The 21,899-nt window shown below is 54.8% G+C and overlaps 1 protein-coding gene and 2 long non-coding RNA genes across 13 annotated transcripts; 2 read left to right on the top strand and 1 right to left on the bottom strand.

Annotated features, from left to right (window-relative positions):
* Positions 1 to 18: 18 nt before the first annotated feature.
* LOC118351242 (uncharacterized) lies at positions 19 to 4,352 on the top strand. The gene is made up of 3 exons (XR_004806375.2): positions 19 to 244; positions 3,226 to 3,403; positions 3,682 to 4,352. It is a non-coding gene; the product is annotated as an uncharacterized LOC118351242 (long non-coding RNA).
* Positions 3,236 to 11,087, bottom strand: LOC112663955 (uncharacterized). Of its 3 annotated transcripts, none has more exons than XR_004806377.2 (5): positions 11,048 to 11,087; positions 10,734 to 10,801; positions 7,041 to 8,057; positions 6,695 to 6,770; positions 3,236 to 3,305 (listed from the first exon to the last, which is right to left on the bottom strand). It is a non-coding gene; the product is annotated as an uncharacterized LOC112663955 (long non-coding RNA). The 3 variants fall into 3 exon arrangements; XR_004806378.2 differs by lacking the exon at positions 11,048 to 11,087 and having other exon boundaries at positions 7,041 to 7,270; positions 7,670 to 8,057; positions 10,734 to 11,026; XR_004806376.2 differs by lacking the exon at positions 11,048 to 11,087 and having other exon boundaries at positions 10,734 to 11,026.
* CELF3 (CUGBP Elav-like family member 3) lies at positions 4,521 to 18,522 on the top strand. 9 transcript variants are annotated; one of them, XM_025452979.3, is made up of 14 exons: positions 4,521 to 4,626; positions 5,334 to 5,439; positions 6,517 to 6,599; positions 11,749 to 11,797; positions 12,204 to 12,332; positions 12,467 to 12,546; positions 13,374 to 13,517; positions 13,680 to 13,821; positions 14,093 to 14,242; positions 14,608 to 14,673; positions 14,963 to 15,094; positions 15,357 to 15,500; positions 16,177 to 16,315; positions 17,909 to 18,522. In XM_025452979.3, exons 4-13 carry the CDS (start codon positions 11,749 to 11,751, stop codon positions 16,302 to 16,304), a joined length of 1,164 nt encoding a protein of 387 aa, XP_025308764.2. In that variant the 5' UTR covers positions 4,521 to 4,626; positions 5,334 to 5,439; positions 6,517 to 6,599; the 3' UTR covers positions 16,305 to 16,315; positions 17,909 to 18,522. The 9 variants fall into 9 exon arrangements, with proteins under 9 accessions (XP_025308764.2, XP_035556853.1, XP_025308772.1 ...); XM_025452986.3 differs by lacking the exon at positions 4,521 to 4,626 and having other exon boundaries at positions 4,711 to 5,439; positions 12,207 to 12,332; XM_025452985.3 differs by lacking the exon at positions 4,521 to 4,626 and having other exon boundaries at positions 4,711 to 5,439; positions 14,966 to 15,094.
* Positions 18,523 to 21,899: the final 3,377 nt, after the last annotated feature.

The following is a 21,899-nucleotide window of genomic DNA, read 5'->3' as shown; positions in this document are numbered from 1 at the left end:
CCCCCCCCACCCCCGCCCCCGAACTTGATACTTAGTAACACGAAGGCATCCCTTGGATGGAGGGGAGTTCTGCAAAGGAAGAAAGGTCCTTGCACTGACCAAACGGGAAAGGACCTAGGGGACATTCTGCCAAAGGTTCTCCCTCTTGAACTGACTATATATAGGTTCACTTGCTCCTCATAAGCTCAATTCTCTCTCCCACTCCCAGTGGAACAGAGGAGGGGAAGGACAGTTGGTCTTCAAGGTATGTTCTTTGAGTTTCTAACCAAGAAAGGGAAGTTAACTAAGAAAGGGAACTGAAAATAGGCCTGGAAAGGGCAGGAGCCTGTCTGTCCACACACACACACACACACACACACACACACACACACACACACCAGACCATGCCCAGCAGAGGCCCCTGGGACAGGGACCAGACCTCCGAAGGGAGGCAGGTCCTTCAGGTTTGAGAACAACTGCCCAAGGAGAAACAAACCTAGCATTTAGACCATGGCTTTGGAGGGGGTCTCTCAGTGGTATAGCTCTATCCTCCGCAAACACTGAGGAGAACAGAAAATGTTGGCAGTACCCACACCAGGAAAAAACCACGGAAGATAGATTATGTAGCGAGCTACAGGCCTCTTCCCAGAAACCGCATCCAAGTTAGTAATCATTGTGGCTGTTTGGTTTTTTAGGAGGAAGGGTTAATAGAGAGGTAGATAAGCTGCCATCTGTCACAAGTGATTTTTTTCAGGCAGGAGCAAAGGTTAATTGGAGGTGATAGTTCCTGTTGGCCAGACTTCTTTCTTCGCACCCCTCCACCCACAGAAAAGCTACTGGGACAACCCAGCTAGCTTAAGAGCTTCAGCATCTGGGCAGCCCCAGTGGTGCAGCGGTTTGGTGCCACCTGCAGCCCAGGGTGGGATCCTGGAGACCCAGGATCGAGTCCTGCATTGGACTCCCTGCATGGAGCCTGCTTCTGCCTCAATCTCTCTCTGTGTTGTGTCTCTCATGAATAAATAAATAAAATATTTTTTAAAAATCTAAAAAAAAAAAGAGCTGCACCATCTTGGGATGCCTGGGTGGCTCAGTGGTTGGGCGCCTGCCTTTGGCCCAGTATGTGATCCTGGAAACCCAGGATCAAGTCCCGCATCAGGTTCCCTGCATGGAGCCTACTTCTTCCTCTGCCTGTGTCTCTGCCTCTCTCTATCTCTCTCTGTGTGTATCTCATGAATAAATAAATAAAATCTTTTTTTAAAAAAGTGTAAAATATACACGTTGGATTTTGAACGTATAGTTTAAAGAAAGTAAAATATCTTATTCATCTTTATATTGATGATGTTGAATATTTTGGATATATCATATAAACACGTTGAGTAATATTTGGGATATATCAGTTAAATAAAATCTATCAGTAAAAGTAATTTCACTTCTTTTTTATTGTGGCTACTAGAAATTTAAATTCTATCTATGGCTTGCCTTATATTAAACACTGCTGGTCTGGACTGGCAAATCTATACACACACACACATGCATAACATAAATATGTAAAATTTCTCCATCTTCCCATCCCTGTGCATAAAATAAGTAATGTCCTTCTTCTGCTAGTCTGTGGTCTTACACTTTGAGAATCAACCAAGCCTTTCTTGACTGAGCACTTCCCATGACACAAATACCACTATGTGTAAATAAGAGAGGCTACCTCTAACTTACTTTTGTTTTCTTACAGCACCTCAGTCCTCACTATTCCACATGGTGTTGGCCTGTCTTACTCGCTATCTGAGGTAGAAGCCACTTAAGGAAAAGAAGACCATAGAGTAGATTCTTTCTGTAGTCTCATGGTTTCTGCTGCATGTGGCTTCACTATGCTTTCAGTTGGTGAGGCCAGCAAGTGTTTGGGTACTAGCCACTCTGCCCACATAAATCACCACTACATTTGCCTTTCTGAAAAAGATCCCAATTATTCATTTTCTAAGAATCTAAATTAGGAGTAGAGCTCTGCCTTCATAAAGTCAATCTTTTTATGTAGGGCAGCTTAGCATTGAGTGCAGAAGAGTAAGAAAGAAGGTGAGCTTGGGGATGGCAGAAAGAGAAAGGACCTTGGGAGAACTAGGGCTTGGAATCCTCATTTCCTCCTGGAGAGCATCCCCCAGATTCTGAGTTGTAAGGTTCCCCTAACCCCACCCCGGAGTTACAGCACAGGACAGAGATGTGCCCCCAGTCCCCAGCAAGGATGGCCTGCCACAAGCTCCCACTCTTCCCTTAGCCCTGCCTCTCCTTTCAGGTGGAAGCCTCCATCTGGGGAACACAAAGTAAGCAAAGGGTTGGAAGCATGTTGCTGCCTGCAGCTGTCTCCCCACCCCACCCCCATTGCTGATTGGGAGGAAGAACGAGGAGAGTTCATTATAATTCATTTTTGTAAATGTTTAATATTTCAATTAATGTGATTAGCCTCAAGCCAGAATGAGCAGCAGGGCAGCAGATCTGCTGACAAGACACAGAGTAACAAGATCAACAGGGCTGTGGGGTCTTCCTGGACTCCATCCTCAGAGGGTGCGATCTGTTTAGCATCTCCATAAATACTAAGATCAGATTAGGAGGGAAGAAAAGGAGCAGTGAGGGTGGAGTAGGGAGTAGAAAGTTACTTTCCAGATGTGTTTGCACTCCTGGTTCCCTGGCACTGCCATCACGTGTTCTGACCACCCAGTACTGGGTCCTCTACCATCTCCCACCCCACCCCCATCTTAGTGGCCCAACTGGGGGGACCTGGGCATCCATATCATGAAGTGTAATTGTATTTACACACACACACACTCAAACCCAGACTAAGGAAGGATGGAAGGTGGTTCAACAGAGAAACAAGCAGTTGAAAGGCCATCTCTCACACGGGGCTCAAATGAAGACATAAGAGGAAGAAAGTCAGGCTTAACAACTCCTCCCATTCCCACAGGGAGCATTTGGTGTGGGGGTTAAAGTCAGGACTCAGGAACCAGCCTGCCAGGGACCCCAGTCTCACGGGACCCCAGCCTCATGGAGACCTCTTTCTAGCTGTGTGGCATTAGGCAACCCATTTTCTCTCTTGGTGCCCTGGTTCCCTTGTCTTTATTTGGAGGTAATGGTAGAACCTACATCATAGGGTGGTGCTGAGGGTTAAACAAATCAGTAAATATAAAGCACTTGGAACAATGTGCCTGGGACACCCTAAGTGTCATCTAAGGGCTGTTACTATTACTTTTCTTCCTGAAGAGAAGCTTGCCTGCTGTGATAGCTGAGGAATGGCGGCTGCTGGGATCCAGTTGGGATGCATTTCAGAGACACCAGTGGCACTGTGGAGACATCAGCCCCACTCTGGGGTGAAGAAGGAATGACGAGAGACAGGGCATCCCACAAGGACTGTCCTGTTCAGGAAAGTTGATGGCAGCAGGTACTCCCTGCCTGGAAGGGTACTGTGAGTGGGTCCAGCGCCTGGAGGAATTAAGCTCCCTTGGGATTATGGGGGAAACAGATTTTCCAAAAAAGGAATAGTTGTTTAGGATAATAATGGCCCCCAAATGTGCTCCCCCCACCGCTTTTGGCTACCTGACTCACTTTGAGAGTCCCACTCAAGGAACCTAACTTGGTGGGGGGGAGGGTAAGGGAAGAGAAATTGGGTTTCCTCTGCCCTAAAGAGGAGCTTGCCAACTGTGGTTCCTTCCCCTAAAGGAATCAGGAATCTGCTCTTCTCAGAGGTTCTTTGCATCAGCTGTTTACTCAAGAAATAATTGTTGAGCAGCTACGTCTGAGCAAGACACTGTGCTAGACCCCAAACAGTGAAATGTTGAATTAACCAGTGCCCTGGTCTTCAAGGAGCTTAGAAGTGCTAGCTCTGGAAGTCGTCACCACCACCGCCTCCCTGCCCACGCACTTCGACACACAAACCACCCAGAGGGAGAGAAGGGGGGCGTTGGCAAATGCCAGCAAGACATAGTTTTACTTGGATCCTTTTCTGGAAAATACACAGTTCTCTTTCTGTGCTCATTTCACCCGCTCGCTCCTTCCCCGCCCCCCTTTCCACCTCTCCTCTCCGGGTCCTCTTCTGCCCTTTCCCCCAGGCTCCGAGACCTGATTCCCGCCCCACCTACATCTCCCTCCTCTCCCCACCCCCAACCTGCCCAACCGTTTCTAAGCTATTTTCTCGTCCCTGGATTCTTTCCCTGGCTCCCCACACTCAGTCTCCCCAGATGCCGGCTCCCCTCTCCTCCCCCTGCTCCCCTCTCCTGGGTCTTCGCTTCCAGCACCGGGGACAGCTCCAGCCCCCGGAACAATGGACCCCACCTTAGGGCTCCTCTATAAATTCTCCATCTTAGTGTGTTGCCCAACTCGTGATTGGGGAGTACGATGGGGGAAGGGTTATTATCAACAGGACCAGCTGCTCTTCTGGGGGCGGGGGCGGGGGCGGGAAAGGAGTCAGAGAGGAAGGAGATAGAAAGAGGGCGTGGCTCTCGTCTGGATTGTGCGTCCCTCTCCAGGGTGGAGAATTTGTATTCCACCCCTGAGACTGACATCACTGATGTCAGGGGAAAGGAGGTGGGAGTGGGGAGGGGGGTGTGGAGGGGGGAGGTTTTTGTTGAGGAGAGCGCGGCCGGAGAGCAGAGCTCCGGGACCCAGGTGACCGGGAAAGCAGGCAGCCCCAGCAGCGGGAGCAGCCAGCAGCAGCACAGGCCCGGGGACCAGGGTGGGGTGGGAGGGGGGCTGAGGGGAGGACCCGAAGGGGGGCGGCAGGGCGAAAGGGAACCCCAGAGCCCTGCCGCCATCAGAGACCAAGCATCTGGCATCAGGGATCTTCGGACCCAGCAGAAGGATCGGCCACAGGGGAGGTGTCTTCCCGGGAAAGCCGACGAGAGCTCCACCTGCCCCACATCAGGAGTGCCCCCCCCCCACGCTGCTGGCCACCCCCAGCCCCCTTCTCCATCACCCTCCTCAGGCCCTTTCCCCGACTCCAGCTGTTCACCCCAGCTCCCAGCGTCCCTGATACCCCTCTCACCCCCCAGATCTTGAGCACACTGCCCCCCATCCTGGGATATTTGCCAGATCTCAGGGAGGAAGATCATTTGTTTGGGCTATGCCCCCTGGTGGCATGACAGTGTCTGCCTAGACCCCTGACCCCTAGCCCTCAACTCCCTGGGCCTCCTTTGTGTGAAGCGCTGCCCCTCCGCTCAGCACTGTGGTTGGGGCCAAAGGGAAAGCCAGCCCCGGCTGGGCTCCGGCCCCCGCCACTTGCCTCCTCGCTGGGCAGCTCCCCCAGGCCTTTGGGCCCCTCCTCCTGGGCCGCCCCAATGAAGGAGCCGGATGCCATCAAGCTGTTTGTGGGGCAGATCCCGAGGCATCTGGAGGAAAAGGACCTGAAGCCCATCTTCGAACAGTTTGGTCGGATCTTCGAGCTGACTGTCATCAAGGACAAGTACACCGGGCTGCACAAGGGTGAGGGGTCAGGCCAGGCTGCGGAGGCAGCAGGGCTGGGAGAGGAGACTGGGAGGAAGGGAAGCCAGCTTGCAGGGCTGGAGCGGCTGGGAAGGGCTGATGTGGATGGGAAGAGTTCAGGGATAAGGAGTGGATGGAGGAGCCATGAGAGAGCAGCAGGGTGAGCAAGCGGGGACTCTGATGCAGGCCTCAGGGGGGCCTCCTGGGGGACACAGAGATGTTAGATCCCGGGGATGAGGGGGTGATGTTGTGGGTGAACTCAAAGGAGGATGGGGGACCAAGAGATCTGGCTTGGGAGATAAGGAGCCAGGCAGGTGTGTGTGTGTGTGTGCACATGCGTGTGTGTGCACACACTGCCTGAGATTATTAGTAGCCTTAGACACTATTGGGGTGGGGGTCAACCTGGCAAGAATGGACATGGACTTTGCAGGGAAGCTCCAGGGTGTGGATCTGGAAGTGTGGGGCAGGAAGTTCAGAGAGCCAGCCAGAGGCACTCCTTGGGCCTGTCCAGGCTGTGTGCTCCTGCTAAGCCAGGGCAGGCCCTGGTCAGGACTTGGAGAGCTGGGGGGAGGGGCTGGGGGGCACTGCCTCCCCCTCCACTGGCCTGGGAACATGCAGGGAACTGCTCTTCCCTTTCCTTCCCTCTCTCCCATGCTTCACCCTGTACCTGCCTCCTGGGGAGTTGGAGAGAGATGAAGAAATAGGGAAAATGGGAGAGGAGAGGGGTGACAGGGAGCAAGATGGAGGGAGGTGGAGGCAAAGGCGAAACGGAAGAGGCCAGCTAAGGAGGAAAGAAGTCACAGGGCACACATGCTTGTCTGGCAACTACAGGCCCCTTCTGCCCCCACACGAAGCCCCCTCTCCCAATGCCACCACCACACAAACCTCCCAGCTCTGGGTCTCTTCCCTGAGCTCAGCAACCCAGAGACTCCCTCTCAGACACCTCCCAACTCCAGCAGGCAGAAGGTGGCAAGAAGAGACAATCCGTCCTCAGTCTCATGGTGGAGGGAATCTTCTAGAGAGGGGACACTGGGGACTCATCCCAACCCCATCTCCTCTGCCCCTGCTCCTCCTCAGGATGTGCCTTCCTGACATACTGTGCCCGCGATTCAGCCCTGAAGGCCCAGAGTGCCCTGCACGAACAGAAGACGCTTCCAGGGGTGAGTCCTATACTTATAGGGCAAGAGGGCTGAGAAGGGCCCTGGAAGGGGTCAGGGGCTCACCACCTTCCTGAGACATGGAGCTTGTTTCCTACCTCCTCTCATCACCAGGAAGCCCCCTCTCCTTCTAACATTCCTCTTTCTTGCTGGAGATCCATTCATGTCTTTTACCTGGAGAGAAGAAAGACAGTGGTTAGCAGAGCAAATGTGACCTTTGTAAGGAGCAGATGCAGCCCCTTCCCCACTTCCCAACCCGCTCAACACTTAGGGAACGGAGCTGGTTGGGAGGCGTGGGGACAGACTCTGAACACCAAGTGTGTGGCAAAGTAAGCAGGAGGCACCCAGGCACTCTTGAAGGTGGGATGTCTGGTTGTGACAGGGGCGGCTGGTGCCTGCTGGACTAGCATCTCTGTGCTGGCTGCTGGGCTCTGATGGACTCACCTGGTGCCTCCCAGGGAGAGCTTTGGGCATCAGGGTGGAGCAGGGCCTGGGCCGGCCCGGGCTGGGGGTGCGAGCAAGGGCATGGGTGGACATCATTGCGGAGGATCAGGCCTGACCCGCAAAGGTGTCCAAGGTGGCAGAGGTGCCCTCTGACGTGGCCTCTCTCCTGTAGAGTCTGAGCTCTGTTGCTTTTCTTCTGGGACAGCCTTGCTGATTGCCCCAGGCCTGGGCTGACAGAGAGAGAGAATCTCGAGATGCCTCCAGCCATGCAGCCAGGGGGAAGGCTGTCCTGTTCTGTTCCACGTCTACCTGCTTCTGTTGTCTCCTGCCCCTCAGGCCCAGGAAGTAGTCCTGAGAGCTAACCCCATCCGTCCCTTCAGCAAACATTTCCTGAGCCCAGCCTGGGTGCTGGAGGACACATGTGTCACAACCTCTACCCCTTCCCCTGTGTGGGAAATGAGAAAAAAGGCTGATTCTCCATTCTTTCCTGGGAGGGAAATAGACCAAACAGATGGGCAACAAGGGTGGGGGACATCCAGGGAAATCGAGACCACTTCAGCTGTTCCCAACTTCAAGCCTTCGGTAGGTCTGTGACACCTACCCTGTGGCCCTCAACCCTCGCAGCTCACCCTGTCCTAGCCGGTGGCAGGGTAGCTGAAGGGTCCTTGCCCGCGGAACCGAGGACCCTCGGTGTGTGTGAGTAGGCTCAGGATCTGGGGAGCCTGCGTGTGCGCGTGCGTGTGCACGTGGCCCGGGTGTGTGGGTGTGGGCACACGCAGCCCTGGGAAGCCTGGTTTCGATCACGTCACATCTCAACTTTCCTTGCTTTCCTGTTCTCTGTGGAGACCCTGACAAATCGGTAGTTTTCATCTCCATGGCCCCATCCCGGCTTTTCCTGGTCTTGCTAGCAGGGGTGCCGCCTTGGCCTCCCCTCAGCTGTACCCGTGCTTGGGCAGGGCTCTGGTTGTGGTCGGCAGCAGCAGGCCTGGCGACGTGGAAAGGCTCTGCCTCCCGTTCCTGCAAAAAAAAAAAAAAAAGAAAAAAAAATATATATAGGCTCAGGGAGAAGGATGCCTGGTTAATGATCAGCCAGTGAGCTCCCAGGTGACACCGAGGCCTGGGGGCAGGATCCAGAGTGGTCTGACAGGGCCTCCTGCAGGGGATGGAGCTCCTGTCCTCCAGGATCCTAGGGGAGCAGACCGGCCGTCTTGGGGAGCAGATGTCAGCGCCCACTCTCCCTGACACTTTGTATGCCCCAGGTCTTTTCTCTGCCACCTGCCCTCCTGGCAGCATTATTTCCTCAATTGTTCAGTGTGTGTGTGTGTGTGTGTGTGTGTGTGCGTGCGCGCACACATGTGGGTTCAGTGTGCCAGCCCTGTGGGAAGTTCTTCCTGCTGTCTAATCTCCAAACCCTCCTAATATAGTATAGGCCTTTTTTTTTTTTTTTATATTTTAAGTCATCTCTACACCCAACGTGGGGCTCAAACTCATGACCCCAAGCTCAAGAGTCACCCACCCCACTAACTGCGCCAAGCAAGCTGCCCTAATACAGGCTTTTTTTTTAGTGGAGGCATTTAGCCCTCTCTCCTTTCTCCCCGTCTCTGTCACCAGTGCCACCATATCAGGATGATGCTTCCACAGCAGAAAGGAAGAATGGAGGCTGGGCCTGTGGCTGTCAAGCCCCATTTCCTTTTCTCCGTGGAGCATTCCCAGGAGGGGCTGTGCCACAGGCCCCTGGATTCTTCCTGTCCCAAGGGTGTGGCCTCCTTGAGGTGGTGGTGGGAGGGACCTCTGCCTCGCCTGCCCGATGTGCTCTTCTTGGGCCAAAATCCCACTCTGGGGAATGGGCTGCATCGGCTTACTGTTGGTCAGTGAGTTCTGACCCGGTGGAAAGGACTCTGTGTGTGTCTGGGACACTGGGCGGAAGGAAGCCTGAAGCCAGGGAGGCAGAGCAGCAGACCTGTGACCTCAGGAGAATTAGATTTTTTGGAATGTGAGCTCTTCCTTACAGGAAGAGCAGTGGGGTCTTTGCTATTGGTGAGAAGGATGAGGGCCTTATGAATGACCAGGCTGGCGGTGGGGAGCGGTCTCAGTGATACGTGGAATATAAATAGCCTCTTCTTTGGGAGGCCCTGGGGAGGGCTTATCACCTGGCTGGTGGTGGCTAGGGAGCAGAGGTGCCCGACTCCATGTTGCCAGGTAAACAGGGCCCAGCTGGACTCAGGGGAGGGGGCAGGTGTGCCGAGCTGAGCTAACAAAGACCGAGCTCCCCACAGGAAGTGCCAGGCCAAGGAGGAGAGCCTGGGCCTGGGTCACTAGGGGCCACCGAGGGAGGCTGGCTGTGAGGGAGTGAGGGGAGCCTTCTGTCACTGTGGTCTGCACTGCGGCCTATGCGCTTGTGTGTGTCTTTGTGCAAATTCCCATCAGCTGTGGATATTTATTGAGGTGCTATTTTTGTGCCTGGGAGCCCGCCATGCAGCTAGGGAATGGCATTGTTTCTCTCTGGACCTCAGGGTCCCCACCCGGACTAGAATAGCAAATACCTAGGGGCATCTGGGGAAGGGTTTAGGGTCAAGTAAGGAATTCCCTGAGGCTGTGGACAGACCCTAATCCAGGGGTTATGGCTGGTGCTGAGTACCCAGGGGCACTTCCTGATTGCTTTAGGGAGAATACAGAGAGGAAGAGGGTTCAGGACTGAGGGCCCTGGGCTTCACACACACACACACACACACACACACACACACACACACACACAGGCTCTTGAGGAGATTGAACCTCCATGGGATAATCCCAGATTGCTGGAGGATAAAGCTGGGGGCGGATTGGTTGGAGGATTTGGGTGACTCTTCCCCACCTCCCCCAGCCAGCTGCTCTCAGATCCCTAAGTGGGGGTGGGGCAGGACAGGAGTGTCCGCGGAGGTGGGGCTTAGGTTGGATCCAGGGCTGGGAATACCTCACCAGAGTCCAGTCAGTCACACTGACTGGAATGGCCCGTACCAGAGAAAAGGGTTGGTGTGAGAAGGGGCAGGGGGCATTTCTCTGTGTGAAGCGGACACACAAGACCCACAGCTGGAACTCTAGAACTGAAGGGAACCGGACTCGCCACCACCTGATTTGCCCATGGTTGTTGTTGTTGTTTTTTTTTTTTTTAGATTTTATTTATTTATTCATGAGAGACACAGGCAGAGGGAGAAGCAGGCTCCATGCAGGGAGCCCGATGTGGGACTCGATCCCAGGACTCCAGGATCATGCCCTGAGCTGAAGGCGGTGCTAAATCGCTGAGCCACCCAGGGATCCCACCCCCACGGTTTTACAGATGAGAAAATTGAGGCCCCAGGAGAGAAGTGACTTGGCCAAGGTCACCTAGCTAGAGAGTGGCAGAGCCAGTTCTTGAAGCAGGGTCTCCTGACCCGCAACCCAGTGCTTTTCCTGAGGATGCCCGTAGCCTCCCTCAGAATGTAGATAAATGGTTGCTTTTGTTTAATATCAATTTTTGGTCACTGGAGCTCGGACTGCCCCACCGTCAAATGAGAGGGTGGGGTGACCATGTGCGGCCCCCAGGGTCCTAGTCCTCAAAAGCCAAGTATTTTCAGACGCGAAATGCTGAGTCGTTCCCCTCCCTCCGGTTCCGAAGATGTCCCCTGCCCTAGTTAAGGAAATCAACCTGCTGGAGTCATTGCTGAGCCCTCTCACCAGACAAGAACGGAGAGTGGAACTGGGGGGCGTCTGCCTTTCCACTGGAGACTGAACAAAGGGAGATGCTGCAGGAGCAAAGAGAAGGGAGAGCTCTGGAGAACTTGAGGGTACAGGGGGAATGTCAAAGGAGCATGGGACAGCAGCTCCTCCTTCAGAGCCCTCTCAGCTGCCAGACTCCAAGGATTTGATCTGGAGCAGGAAGGCAGGGAGGGGACAGTGTGGCCCTGCAGAGCCTGCTCCACACGAATCAGGAAGCTTGTCCTGAGCCCCTCCCCCACCTCCCAGTCCTACCGAATCCACCCCCAGCATACCCTGTTCCCACCACCCCCCCACTCCTTCTCCTGGTGTGTGGAGCAACAGAAGTGATGACGTCACCACGGTCGCCAGGGCGACGGGAGGGATAAATCAGGCTGAGTGGGCGGTTGCCATGGCGCGCATTCTCCCGTTGCCACGGAGACTGGGCATCTGCTCCCTTTGTGCTGCCCGAGTGCCTTCCCCCTGGGGTCACGGGGTGTAGGGGGGCAGATAGAGAAGCAGACACACCTCTGGGGGTCAGAAGGAAGTCGGGGCATCTGTGCAGTGCCCCTGGGTTGAGAGTCTTCTTTGGGGCTCCTTCATGGAGTGGCCTCTGCTGCCCCTACTTTGTAAAATTGAGGCAGCTCTTGCTGAATAGCCCCTCAGTTGGGCTCTGCCTCAGGACCCATGTCCTATAGGAAGTTCCGTTCTCCCCCTAAAGAGAACATCACTTACCCCTGGCCAAGTCACCTGGGGCCTCACAGCCTGGAGCTGGCCCCAGGAGCATCCTCCCTACATCCTCACCTTCCAATGCCTCTAATCCCCTCAGGTCCTAATCCTAAACAAGATGAAACCCCGATCCCTTCCTTCCCATCAGCAATTTAGGGCCTGGGGTTCACTCTCTCTAGCCCCTCTGCAGCTCCGGGCCTAGGGAGGGCTCTTGGGGGGTGGTGTTCAGGGGAGATCCCCAGCAGTGCCTTCTCTTCTTTCCTTTTAGATGAACAGGCCGATCCAGGTCAAGCCAGCCGACAGCGAGAGCCGAGGAGGTAGGTTCTGTACCTTTGGACTTTGAACCCAGGCCCAGGGCTCGGAGCAGTGAGGGGCAGCCTCTCTTGAAAAAGAAAATCTGAGAGTTCCAAAGGGTTCCCAGTCAAGGTGGGGATTGAAGTCAGTGTGGTCAGAGGGGATGTCATCCAGCCCATTGTAGGGAAGCTGGAGTGAAGTGCAAGCCCCTCAGAACTGGGCTGAGGACTCTGTAACTGTACCCCATTTCCCCCAACATCACAGATTTTACACACTGGAAGCATGAGTCCCGGGGGAGGGGAATGCCTGGAGCTCCAGGGAGTTGCTGAGGGTAAAGGGCAGGATTTCAGCCTGTCCCAGGGGGAATGGAGTTGGGAAAGCAGCCAGGGGACCCTGAATGTCCCCCTCATCCTGTGCCCTACCCCCCAGAAGACCGGAAGCTCTTTGTGGGGATGCTAGGGAAGCAGCAGACAGATGAGGACGTCAGGAAGATGTTCGAGCCTTTTGGGACCATAGACGAGTGCACTGTGCTCCGGGGGCCAGATGGCACCAGCAAAGGTACCTGCCTGCTGCCCCTTCCTCGACAGGCCTTCTGGCCCTCCTTCCCCTTCTCCACTGGCTTCTGGGCAACAGGACGTGGGGGCCCTTGACGGGAGCACTCACCCTTTCCTTCTTGCTCTTGGATGCTCTAGGCTGCGCCTTTGTGAAGTTCCAGACCCATGCTGAGGCCCAGGCGGCCATCAACACCCTTCACAGCAGCCGGACCCTGCCGGTGAGCCCCACTCACATCCATGTTTTAGATGCCCGCTCCCCACCTCTGACCCCTACCTCAGCCATCCCCTCCAGCCCACATACCCTGCACTCCTCTCTGGCCACTCCGTCTCCGGTCTCTTCTCTCATCTTCCCACCCCACTCTCCCTGGCTGGGCATCTGAACACTTATGCTCTCTGCACATGAGCAGACTGCACTGTGGAAGGGCTTTCCCGCAGAATAAATTTCTCCTACGGAGCTAGCTGACTCTGAAGCTCCCTCAGCAGATGCCCAGCAAGCATTTAGCAGGAACTTGGGCAAAGGGATGCAACACTGAATAGAGAGCTGCGTTCTAGACTCTAGGATTCTACAACAATCCCTGTGCTTCGGTTTGGTTTTTATTTAGTGCAGGGTGGTATGGCAATTTAAGGCTTCTCCTCTGAGCACACTGTGAGGTTTGGGGTGTGGGGATAGAAGTCACGGTACAGGTCTAGGGCAGCTCCCTGGCAGACCAGCCTGAGATGAAACGTTTGCTGTGGCTTGATCCTCTTTGGAGATAACTTCCAGCTCAGAATCCTCACAGAGAAGCCAGGGATGCCCTCTGGATTCCAGTAGGCCTTTCCCTTTTCAAGCACACGCCTTCAAGCTTCTCAACTTTTTCTAGTCTCTCACACATCCTGGCACAGGAGAAGGTTGGGATTAAAATCCTCCCGGTGACAGAGGTGCAATGTGGCTGTCCTCCCGAAGAAGCTGGGCCAGGAGGGGTAGAACTGAGGCCAGGCCCTGAGGGCTGTTGGGAGGAGAGATCCTGATCCTGTCCCTCTGACCACATGCGTGGCCCATGCCCAGGGTGCCTCATCCAGCCTGGTGGTGAAGTTTGCTGACACGGAGAAGGAGCGAGGTCTCCGCCGAATGCAGCAGGTGGCTACCCAGCTGGGCATGTTCAGCCCCATCGCACTGCAGTTTGGAGCCTACAGCGCCTACACCCAGGCCGTGAGCACTGACCCCTGGGGTGCTGGGCCTGGCCCATCCCCGTTTCCTCCTGGCATCCAGGACCAGTCCCCACTCTCCCAAGGCCAACACCCAGAGTTGGGAGGGGAACCAGATTGGGTGTGGGATACCCGGCCCCACCCTCCTCTCCTCCCCTTCCCCCAGCTGATGCAGCAGCAGGCGGCCCTGGTAGCGGCTCACAGTGCCTACCTCAGCCCCATGGCCACCATGGCTGCCGTGCAGATGCAGCACATGGCTGCCATCAATGCCAATGGCCTCATCGCCACTCCCATCACCCCATCCTCAGGTAAGGCCCAGGCAAGGCAGGCTGGGTTGGGTGTGAACAGGACAGGTGAGATGAACTACCACATGGTATGTGGGGGGGGGCACATTGCTCAGGGAAGCCACAGGGTCTGGAAGGGACTCAGGGGTGAGAGTGGCCTGCTTCCTCCCTTCTGCCCTCAGACTTGCTGACTGGTCCTCTGCATTTGTGTGTGTGTGTGTGTGTGTGTGTGTGTGTGTGCGCGCGCATGTCTGCCTGCTTCTTTGCTCTGTCTTTGTCGCCTTCTCCTCCCTAGGAACCAGCACCCCTCCTGCCATCGCTGCCACGCCCGTGTCTGCAATCCCTGCTGCCCTGGGCGTCAACGGCTACAGCCCCGTGCCTACCCAGCCCACCGGGCAGCCTGCCCCTGATGCTCTGTATCCCAACGGGGTTCACCCCTACCCAGGTGGGGGTCTCTGCCTGCCCCCCCCCCCATCCAGCAACTATCCCAGCCTCCGCTCCCATTGCCGGTGGGCAGCCGTGACACAGCCTCCGTCTCCAGGCCTCGGGGTCATCAGGTCTTTCTCCTGCCCTGTCATCCTAGGGCAGGGATGCTCCTGCCCGCCATCAGCCAGGGAAGCTGAGGCTGAGGGAAGTCCGCAGTTGCATAGCCAATCACACACTCCACGCTCTGCCTTCTCCTCCCTGTGGCTCTGTGCATTTGCATGCTCTCCTGCCACCCCCAGGCCCTGGGAGGCAGTACCCCCCTCTCTCCGCCTGGCCTTTGCTCTGCATCCTGCCCCCCCTCACAGTCGGTGCTGCTCTCCCCAGCCCAGAGCCCCGCGGCCCCCGTGGACCCCCTGCAGCAGGCCTACGCAGGGATGCAGCACTACACAGGTGAGGAGCCCGAGCCCTGATGGGAGGGACTGTGTGGGACAGGCCGGCTTTCCAGGCTCCCTGCCAGCTGCCCCTGGCACCAGCTACCTCCTGGGGCTTCCTTCCTGGTCCTATGGGGCCTACTCTTAGGGGCCATGTGCCCAGAGTCCAAGCGGCTCCTTCCGTGGCACCTCTCTGCCCATCCCCCTTGCTGGCCTGGGCTGGATGTTGTGGGACTGGTCAGGGGTTCCTGGGGGCCAGGTTAGGAACCTCGAGACCCCCTCACTAGTTCTCTGTTCTCCCACCCCAGCAGCCTACCCAGCAGCCTACAGCTTGGTGGCACCCGCGTTCCCGCAGCCTCCTGCCCTGGTCGCCCAGCAACCCCCTCCTCCTCCCCAGCAGCAGCAGCAGCAGCAGCAGCAGCAGCAGCAGCAACGGGAAGGTGTGACCTGAGCGCTCCTCCCAGAGTGCTCCTCCTGGCTGGGAGCCCCCAGGGATAGGAGCGCCCTTGTCATGGGCTGTGGGCTCCCTGTCGCTCACTCCACACCTGGAAAGAAAGCGAGTGGGGATGAGGTGTCTGGTGCCCCGGCCTGCATGCCATGGGCTGGGTTTGGAGGGTCCTCCCGGCCCGTTCCCTGTGGGGCCCAGGCCCCAGGAGTGTTGCCCAATCACTGAGCTCTTCCTCTGTCTCTGCTGCCACCCAGGCCCTGACGGCTGCAACATCTTCATCTACCACCTGCCCCAGGAGTTCACAGACTCAGAGATCCTCCAGATGTTTGTCCCCTTCGGCCACGTCATCTCAGCCAAAGTCTTTGTTGACCGGGCCACCAATCAGAGCAAGTGTTTTGGTAAGAACATGACGATCCAAAAGATAAACTATGGCACATTTTTGACAAACTCCAAATGTGGACAAGGTCCGAGACATCTGAAGGCGTTTTTGGTCACAGTGGGCCCAAACTTTGAAATCCAGATAATCAAGAGTGGGAAAGAACCTTTCTTACCCTCTTGGCATCACATACTGCTGCTGCCCAGGCCCAGCTTCTCCCAAAATTGCAGCCTCACTCTTCTCTATGAGCACTGGTCAAATTCATGCTCCGTGAGGCCTGGGAGAAGCTCAGGAATGAGAGGTCTGGCTTCCGAGAGGAAGGCCTAGGGAGCATAGTATTTTGCCTCGTCTTGAAAGGTTGCTTCAGGGGAGAGGAGCCTTGGTCCTCCCTGTGTGGGAAGTCGTGAAGGGCCACAAGGGGTGTTTCCAAAAGGCAGGTTCACAGTTCTCTGGGCTGAGAAGGGCTGCCCCTCAAAGAGTGCCCGAAAGAATGTCCCAGTGCATGTGAGTGGCTGCACTGCATTCATTCACTCAACCCTACCCATCAGCAGCTGCCCATCAAATGCCTGCTGTGTGCCAGCCATCCAAGATCCCGAGAGGAAGTCGGGCAGTGCCGGGGAACCAAAAAGCAGGTTCTGGCCCTAAGCACAGGCGAGTCAGGTGGGGTTGGGCTGGGCCTTATGCCCCTTTCATCTCAGGCTTTGTGAGTTTCGACAATCCGGCCAGTGCCCAGGCTGCCATCCAGGCCATGAACGGTTTCCAGATTGGCATGAAGCGCCTCAAAGTCCAGCTAAAGCGGCCTAAGGATGCCAACCGGCCCTACTGAGGGCCCCCCAGGTGGGTCCTGTTCCCATCCTGTGACCTCTTCATCTCCCTCACACTGAAGCCAGGGCTCTCACTTGGACTGTCCCTTACCCCACGTCCCCCCAGCATCAGGGATGCCCACCCCACCCCTGAGTCTGGGCTCTTGAAGCGATCTGGTATAGCTCCTCTTGCTCTTTCAGTCACCCACGTCAGTCTCTCTCTCAGACACACATGTACATGTTTCAGTCACCCAAGTCAGTCTCTCTCTCACACACACATGTGTGCACACTCACACACACACACAGTGACCCCAGAGAGAGCCGAGTCTGTCTATATCTGTGTCCACTCCCCAGGTCTTCCTGTGTCTGGTCTTGTCTGGTCAGTGTCCATGTGTTTGTGCGTCTCTCTCTTTCTGGTTTTCCTTTGGGTTGGAGTGGAATTAGGGGAGTAGAGTTGGGGAAGTAAGGAGGCTGGTTTCTAGAATCATAGCTCCTGGACTGTCTATCCTCCTGAGAGGTGGGGACATCGGGCCCTCCGTGCCCTGGACTCCGGGGAGCATAGCCCGTGGACTCTTCTGTAGTGTAGAGCCACGGGACAGTGCGGAGTGTACAGGATAGACTGGGGAAATCCAAGCTTCAGGCCTCCTGGGAGCAGCTTCCAGTTAGGTGGAGAAGGCCAAAATGCTAGACGGCCTGCATTTCACTAACTGGGTCCCCTCTACCCATTACCCACACGACCCTGGCCTCATGGCCACAGAGCTGTGAGCTTTGGTGACTTTTGTGTTTGTTTGATCTCCTTTGGACCAAACCCCTGAAAAAACACAACCCAAGAACAATACCCACATTTTGTTTCTCCCCCTTTCCCCCCAATCCTGGCTGCTTAATCCCCCCCACCCTGGGGGCCCCCCTGCCCAGGGCCCGTGTCTATTGTCGGCCGAAGCCCCCACCCCGGACCCCCGCTCCGGGCCCCTGTAAGTCGCATGGAACGAGCGTGTTGTCTTTGCAGCCGATTGTTCGTTACTTGGGGAGGGGGCCGCGGAGGGAAGCGCCCCTCAGCCCAGGGTCAGGGCCGGGGGCAGCTCGCGGGATGTGCTTGGTCAACAGTGGTTGGTGACTGTGCTCTGTGTTCTGTGCGTTTCTCTCTTGCTTTCTTTGTTCCTTTCCGAAAAGGAATGAGAGCACGGTCTAGGGGCTGGGGATCCCGGCCCTCAAGTCTGCGGCCCCAAGCCCAGCCCCAGGTCCCAGCCTGGCTGCCCTGCTCTTCCTCCAGGTGTCCGTCTGTCTGCTGCCCCTTCTCCTTTCTCTTTGCTCTCTCTGCCTGCCTGCCTGTTGTCTCACTCCTTTGCTTCGTCCCCTCCAGTCCCTGTCTCCGTACCTTCCAGCTCTTCTCCTTCTCCTGGGCTGTGTGAATATCTCCTCTGGATATCCTTGGGTTTCTCATATGGTGGGCCGCTCCCTCCCGTCCCCGCCAGCCACCACTGCCCCCGTCCAGCAGCTGAGGCTTTCTGCTGCCGCCCTGCCTTCTCTGGGCGGTCCCCTTCCCTCCTGGGCTGCGTCCACCAGCCCAGCCACTCTTCCCCACCGGGGACTGTGGCCACAGCGTCACCCGTGTCTCCTTCCTTCACAGGTCTGGAGACACCAGAGGAAGGGGCACCAAACCCCTCGCCCCACGTGGTCCCAGCCCTTTCTGCACACCTGCTCGGGCCTCGATGGGGCTCTGGGGCAAAAGCTGCTTCACAGCCCTGGGGGAACAGGACCGTGGCCCACTCCCACCACCCCGCCCTCCTGAAGGGCCTGTTTGCTCCCAGGTGCCCTTTTGGCCTTTGTGAGGGAGCGTGGGACAGGCCCGAAGGCTCCGGGGTATCTGCCTTCTGCTGGGGCTCCTGCGGTGACCTCCTGTGCCCAGCTTTCACACTCACCTCCCCACCAGCGGGCTTGTGGCCCTGGAAGGGTAGAGGGGCCTCCCACAAACTCCCCACCTCACCCTCGCCCTAGCCTCTTCCCCATACTAGGGGTTTCTCAGAAGCTGGTTCTCAAAACTCCCTACCACCCTCAGTTAGAGGTAGGATATCCCTGAACCCTGGGCTCCCAGCCCTAAAACTCACTGCCTCCCCCATGGGCCCCCTCTAAGGAGGGTGTGGGGGAGCCCTGAGGGCTGCCTTGCCACCAGTCAGCCACAGAGACCCTCCTCCTTTCATATGAGGAAAAGACCTCCCCAAACCCTTAAAAATGTTTACAGTCTCTGCTGGTCCCCTCCGTGTAAATACCACTACCACCCGTGCGTTATCCAGCCCGGCCCGGCCCGGACGCTGCCATCTCTCTTTCTGGGAGTTTAGACAATGTTTCCCTTGGATTTTTTCTCTCTTGATTTCTCCCTTTGCTTTGGGGGTAATTGGGTATTTGGGAGGATGGGTGTGGGGAGGGTTACAAGGGTTTATTACCTGATCATTTTCTTTAGGAAGAGGTTTTAGGGGACATAAATGGGTGGGGGGGTGGGAGTGGTAAGGGGAGACTGGGAGTCTGTTTCAGACACTTCTCTATGCTTAACTTATTTATTTATTGCATTTTACTTTTAAAGAGTTGGTCTTTTCTGTCTAAATAAAGAAAAAAGTTTAAAAGCATCAAATGAGAGTCTTGGAGAGTTGAGGGCAGGGACTTTTGCGTGCTGGGAAGGGGAGGGGAGAGATTTGGGAGAGAGACCTTAACCATGGCTCATGATGGCACTCTTTCACCCTTCCTTGGGGTTTAGTTCCACATGCTCTGCAACGCCAGGCACAGGGAAGGAAACAGGGCAGCAGGCCTCTCCCATATCCAGGCCCTGCCCCTCTGAAGGCTTGGGACTGGACTCTCTTGTTCCTGATCTCCAGGTCTCCCTTGTTCATGGGGGTGAGCTGCCCCTGCACCTACCAGTGGGGATACAGGGAACTAAGCTTTTGCTCTGTGATTCTGTTACAGGCTGTCAGTGTGCATTTCCTCATTTAACCTTGCCACGACTCTGGGAAGCAGGATACAATTTTACAGACAGGTTAATAAGGTCTTTGGAGGGTAACCAACTTCCCCAGAGTCCTAGAACTACAAAGGGATGGGCGGCAGGAAGGAGGCCCAGTACGTTAGACTCCAGAGCCCATGATGGTCTTGTCAAGCAGGTGTTGTCAACAACCTGTTTTTTTGACCCAAGGCAAAGATCCCAACAAGTATCAAGCAGGCTGTGGCAGTGAGTCCCACCAAGTGGAAAGTGGATTGCATAAACCCTAAGGTCCCTCCGGTTTGGTTCTTAAATTCTTCACCTGGGCCATTTGCTTTTTGCAACAATCTGCTACCCCCACCCTTATTATGCACCCCCCCCACCTGCTTACCTTCCAGCCCGGCCAGCCTTAGGCCAGAGCTGTTCCACCAGAGCACAAAGCTGTGTAAATCCTCACTGCTCACCCGCACCTCAGACCTGTACCTTGACCTCTTAAACTGCCCCAAACTGAGAGTAGTAAAAAGAGAAGCAACATGTGAAGTGCAGTAGAAACATATCTGTGGACATTGTTTCAGGAAAAAAAGTCTCTTAGATTGGCAGAGATTAGGGATGGGGCCTTACTCAGAAGGAAGAAAATCCGGCTAGGAGAATCTGAAATCTCAAATACAGATGTGTGTGTGTGTGTGTGTGTGTGTGTGTGTGTGTGTGTGTGGTCACAGACAGGCAAAAATGTTTGCAAGGATAGCAGGAGTTGGTATCAACACTAGAATTTTCCCTTGAACTGTCTTGCCATGGCCTCACTGCAGTTTCTGGGTCAGGACAGAAAGATAGAAGGTGAATATTAGACTGAAGAGCATCTCCCAGAATGGCATACTGACTGATGGGTTCTCCAAGGATGTGGGAGTTGGGAGGCAAAAGGACTCAGAAGTCTCTTCCTCCTGGCATCCTCCCTGCTCTCAGGCAGCTCTCCCCAAACACTGGAAACTACTTATTGTCTCACTGCTCACTGCTGCACCCCTCCCTGCAACACACTTTAGCCAGATTTTCTCCAGAGAAGCAGGAGAGAAAAGTGAAGTTGAATGATGAAGATGGAGACACAGAGGGGTTTTTTTGGGAAAAGAAAACATTTTGGGGGCAGGGATTCTCCAGGTCCTTTTTAAAAATTATTTTAATTCCAGTATATTAACAGTGTTATATAGTTTCTGGTATACAATATAGTAGTTCAATAATTCCATACGTCATCCAGTGCCCATCATCTCCAGGTACTTTATTTATTTATTTATTTATTTTTTTTTTTTTTTCATCTCCAGGTACTTTAATGGCAAAACGTAGGGCACCTGGAGACAGAAATGGAAACTTCGAACTTGTATTCTGAATAAACAAATTTCTCAGGCATCATATTAGCTTCAAAAAGAGTAGGAAGGGTATAAAGTAGGGTAGTTCTGTTAGCCCTCAAAGCTCACTACCATCTCTTCTGAGCAGTAATGAAATGGGGCAGCAGTAGAAATAAGAAATGAGGACAATAGGATCCCCTAAGTCAGACCAAGCAGCATGAAACTAAGCTACTTTTAAAATGCTCAATGGCAGCAAAAAAAAGAGAAGGGAAATGGAAAAGAATTTAAGGCAAGAAGAGTGGAGCTGACAGATTCATAGCAGAGATTGGGAGAAGCCTTCCAATTTATAGAAACGAAAAGAGACATTTAAAAAAATATCCTCCTGAGTCAGGGGGGCTCCAGGGATGAGAGTGTGGCCAGGAAAAGCTCTGGATAATTCCTCCAATGCAGCCCCATGCCCTGGCCAGATTTTGAGAGCTGAGAAATGCACAAACGTCAGGCAAGGTGTTTCCATTTCCTCAGGCAGAGACCCTGCAGGACCAGCCCAACTTGGAGGGTTTCCTTTGTCTTCTCACTCTCCTGCTAAAATGTCAAAGCCTTCGCAGCCTTGGCTTCTAGTATTGCGACTGTAGGCGTTTCCACTTGTGGCCAAGACTCCCTCTTCTCCAAGTCTGACAACTTGAGTCACCCTGAGCCAAGCATCTGGTCCTTTCAAGATTCCCGTCCTCTGGGCCTTCTTCTTCCCTGAGTAATGAGGCAGCTTCCTCTTGCCCTCCATGGATGGGGTCTCCCTCCCAATACACTGCATCCTCTCATCCACTGATGAGGACTCCCACCAGTGCAGTTTCTAACTGAACTTCTGTCCTGAACTCAGTCAGAGTAGTGTCTTTCTCCCTCAGTATTCCTCAGAGGTATCCAGCACTACTGCTTACCCTCTCACACCTCCTAGCCAACCCAGCTGCAAAGCTCTATTTGTCCTCTCTCTCAAATATATTGTTGACCTTCGCACATCTGTCTCTCCATCTCCATGGCCACAGAGTCCAAAGTCACCCCAGAGCCCTGTGGTATCCTCATGTTTCTGTTGTTTCCTCCTGCCCTCCTACAACCTGTTTTCTACATGGGAGTCTTCTATAGATCCGTTCACAGATGGATACTGAGTCCATCCTCCACCTTGTTTACAACTGTATCTGCATCACCCTCAACAGTGCCCAGAACATTAGAAGGCCCTCAGCGAAGAACTGAAAAGTAACTTCTGGATAGATATATCTATATCTATATATCTATATACCTATATATCTGTATTTCTAGATCTATATAGA

The sequence above is a fragment of the Canis lupus genome, chromosome 17, assembly GCF_003254725.2.
Source record: "Canis lupus dingo isolate Sandy chromosome 17, ASM325472v2, whole genome shotgun sequence".
Classification (NCBI taxonomy): Eukaryota; Metazoa; Chordata; class Mammalia; order Carnivora; family Canidae; genus Canis; species Canis lupus.
Note: the sequence above shows the minus strand (reverse complement) of the source record. Positions and strands in the feature narration are given on the sequence as shown.

What these genes read in the sequence shown, in the direction of transcription:
- CELF3 (XM_025452984.3), top strand. Translation starts at nt 5,295, where the DNA reads ATGAAGGAGCCGGATGCCATCAAGCTGTTTGTGGGGCAGATCCCGAGG. An exon ending in AGGGATGCAGCACTACACAG is followed by an intron (nt 14,674 to 14,962) that starts GTGAGGAGCCCG and finishes CTCCCACCCCAG; the next exon opens with CAGCCTACCCAGCAGCCTAC. An exon ending in GCAGCAGCAGCAACGGGAAG is followed by an intron (nt 15,095 to 15,356) that starts GTGTGACCTGAG and finishes GCTGCCACCCAG; the next exon opens with GCCCTGACGGCTGCAACATC.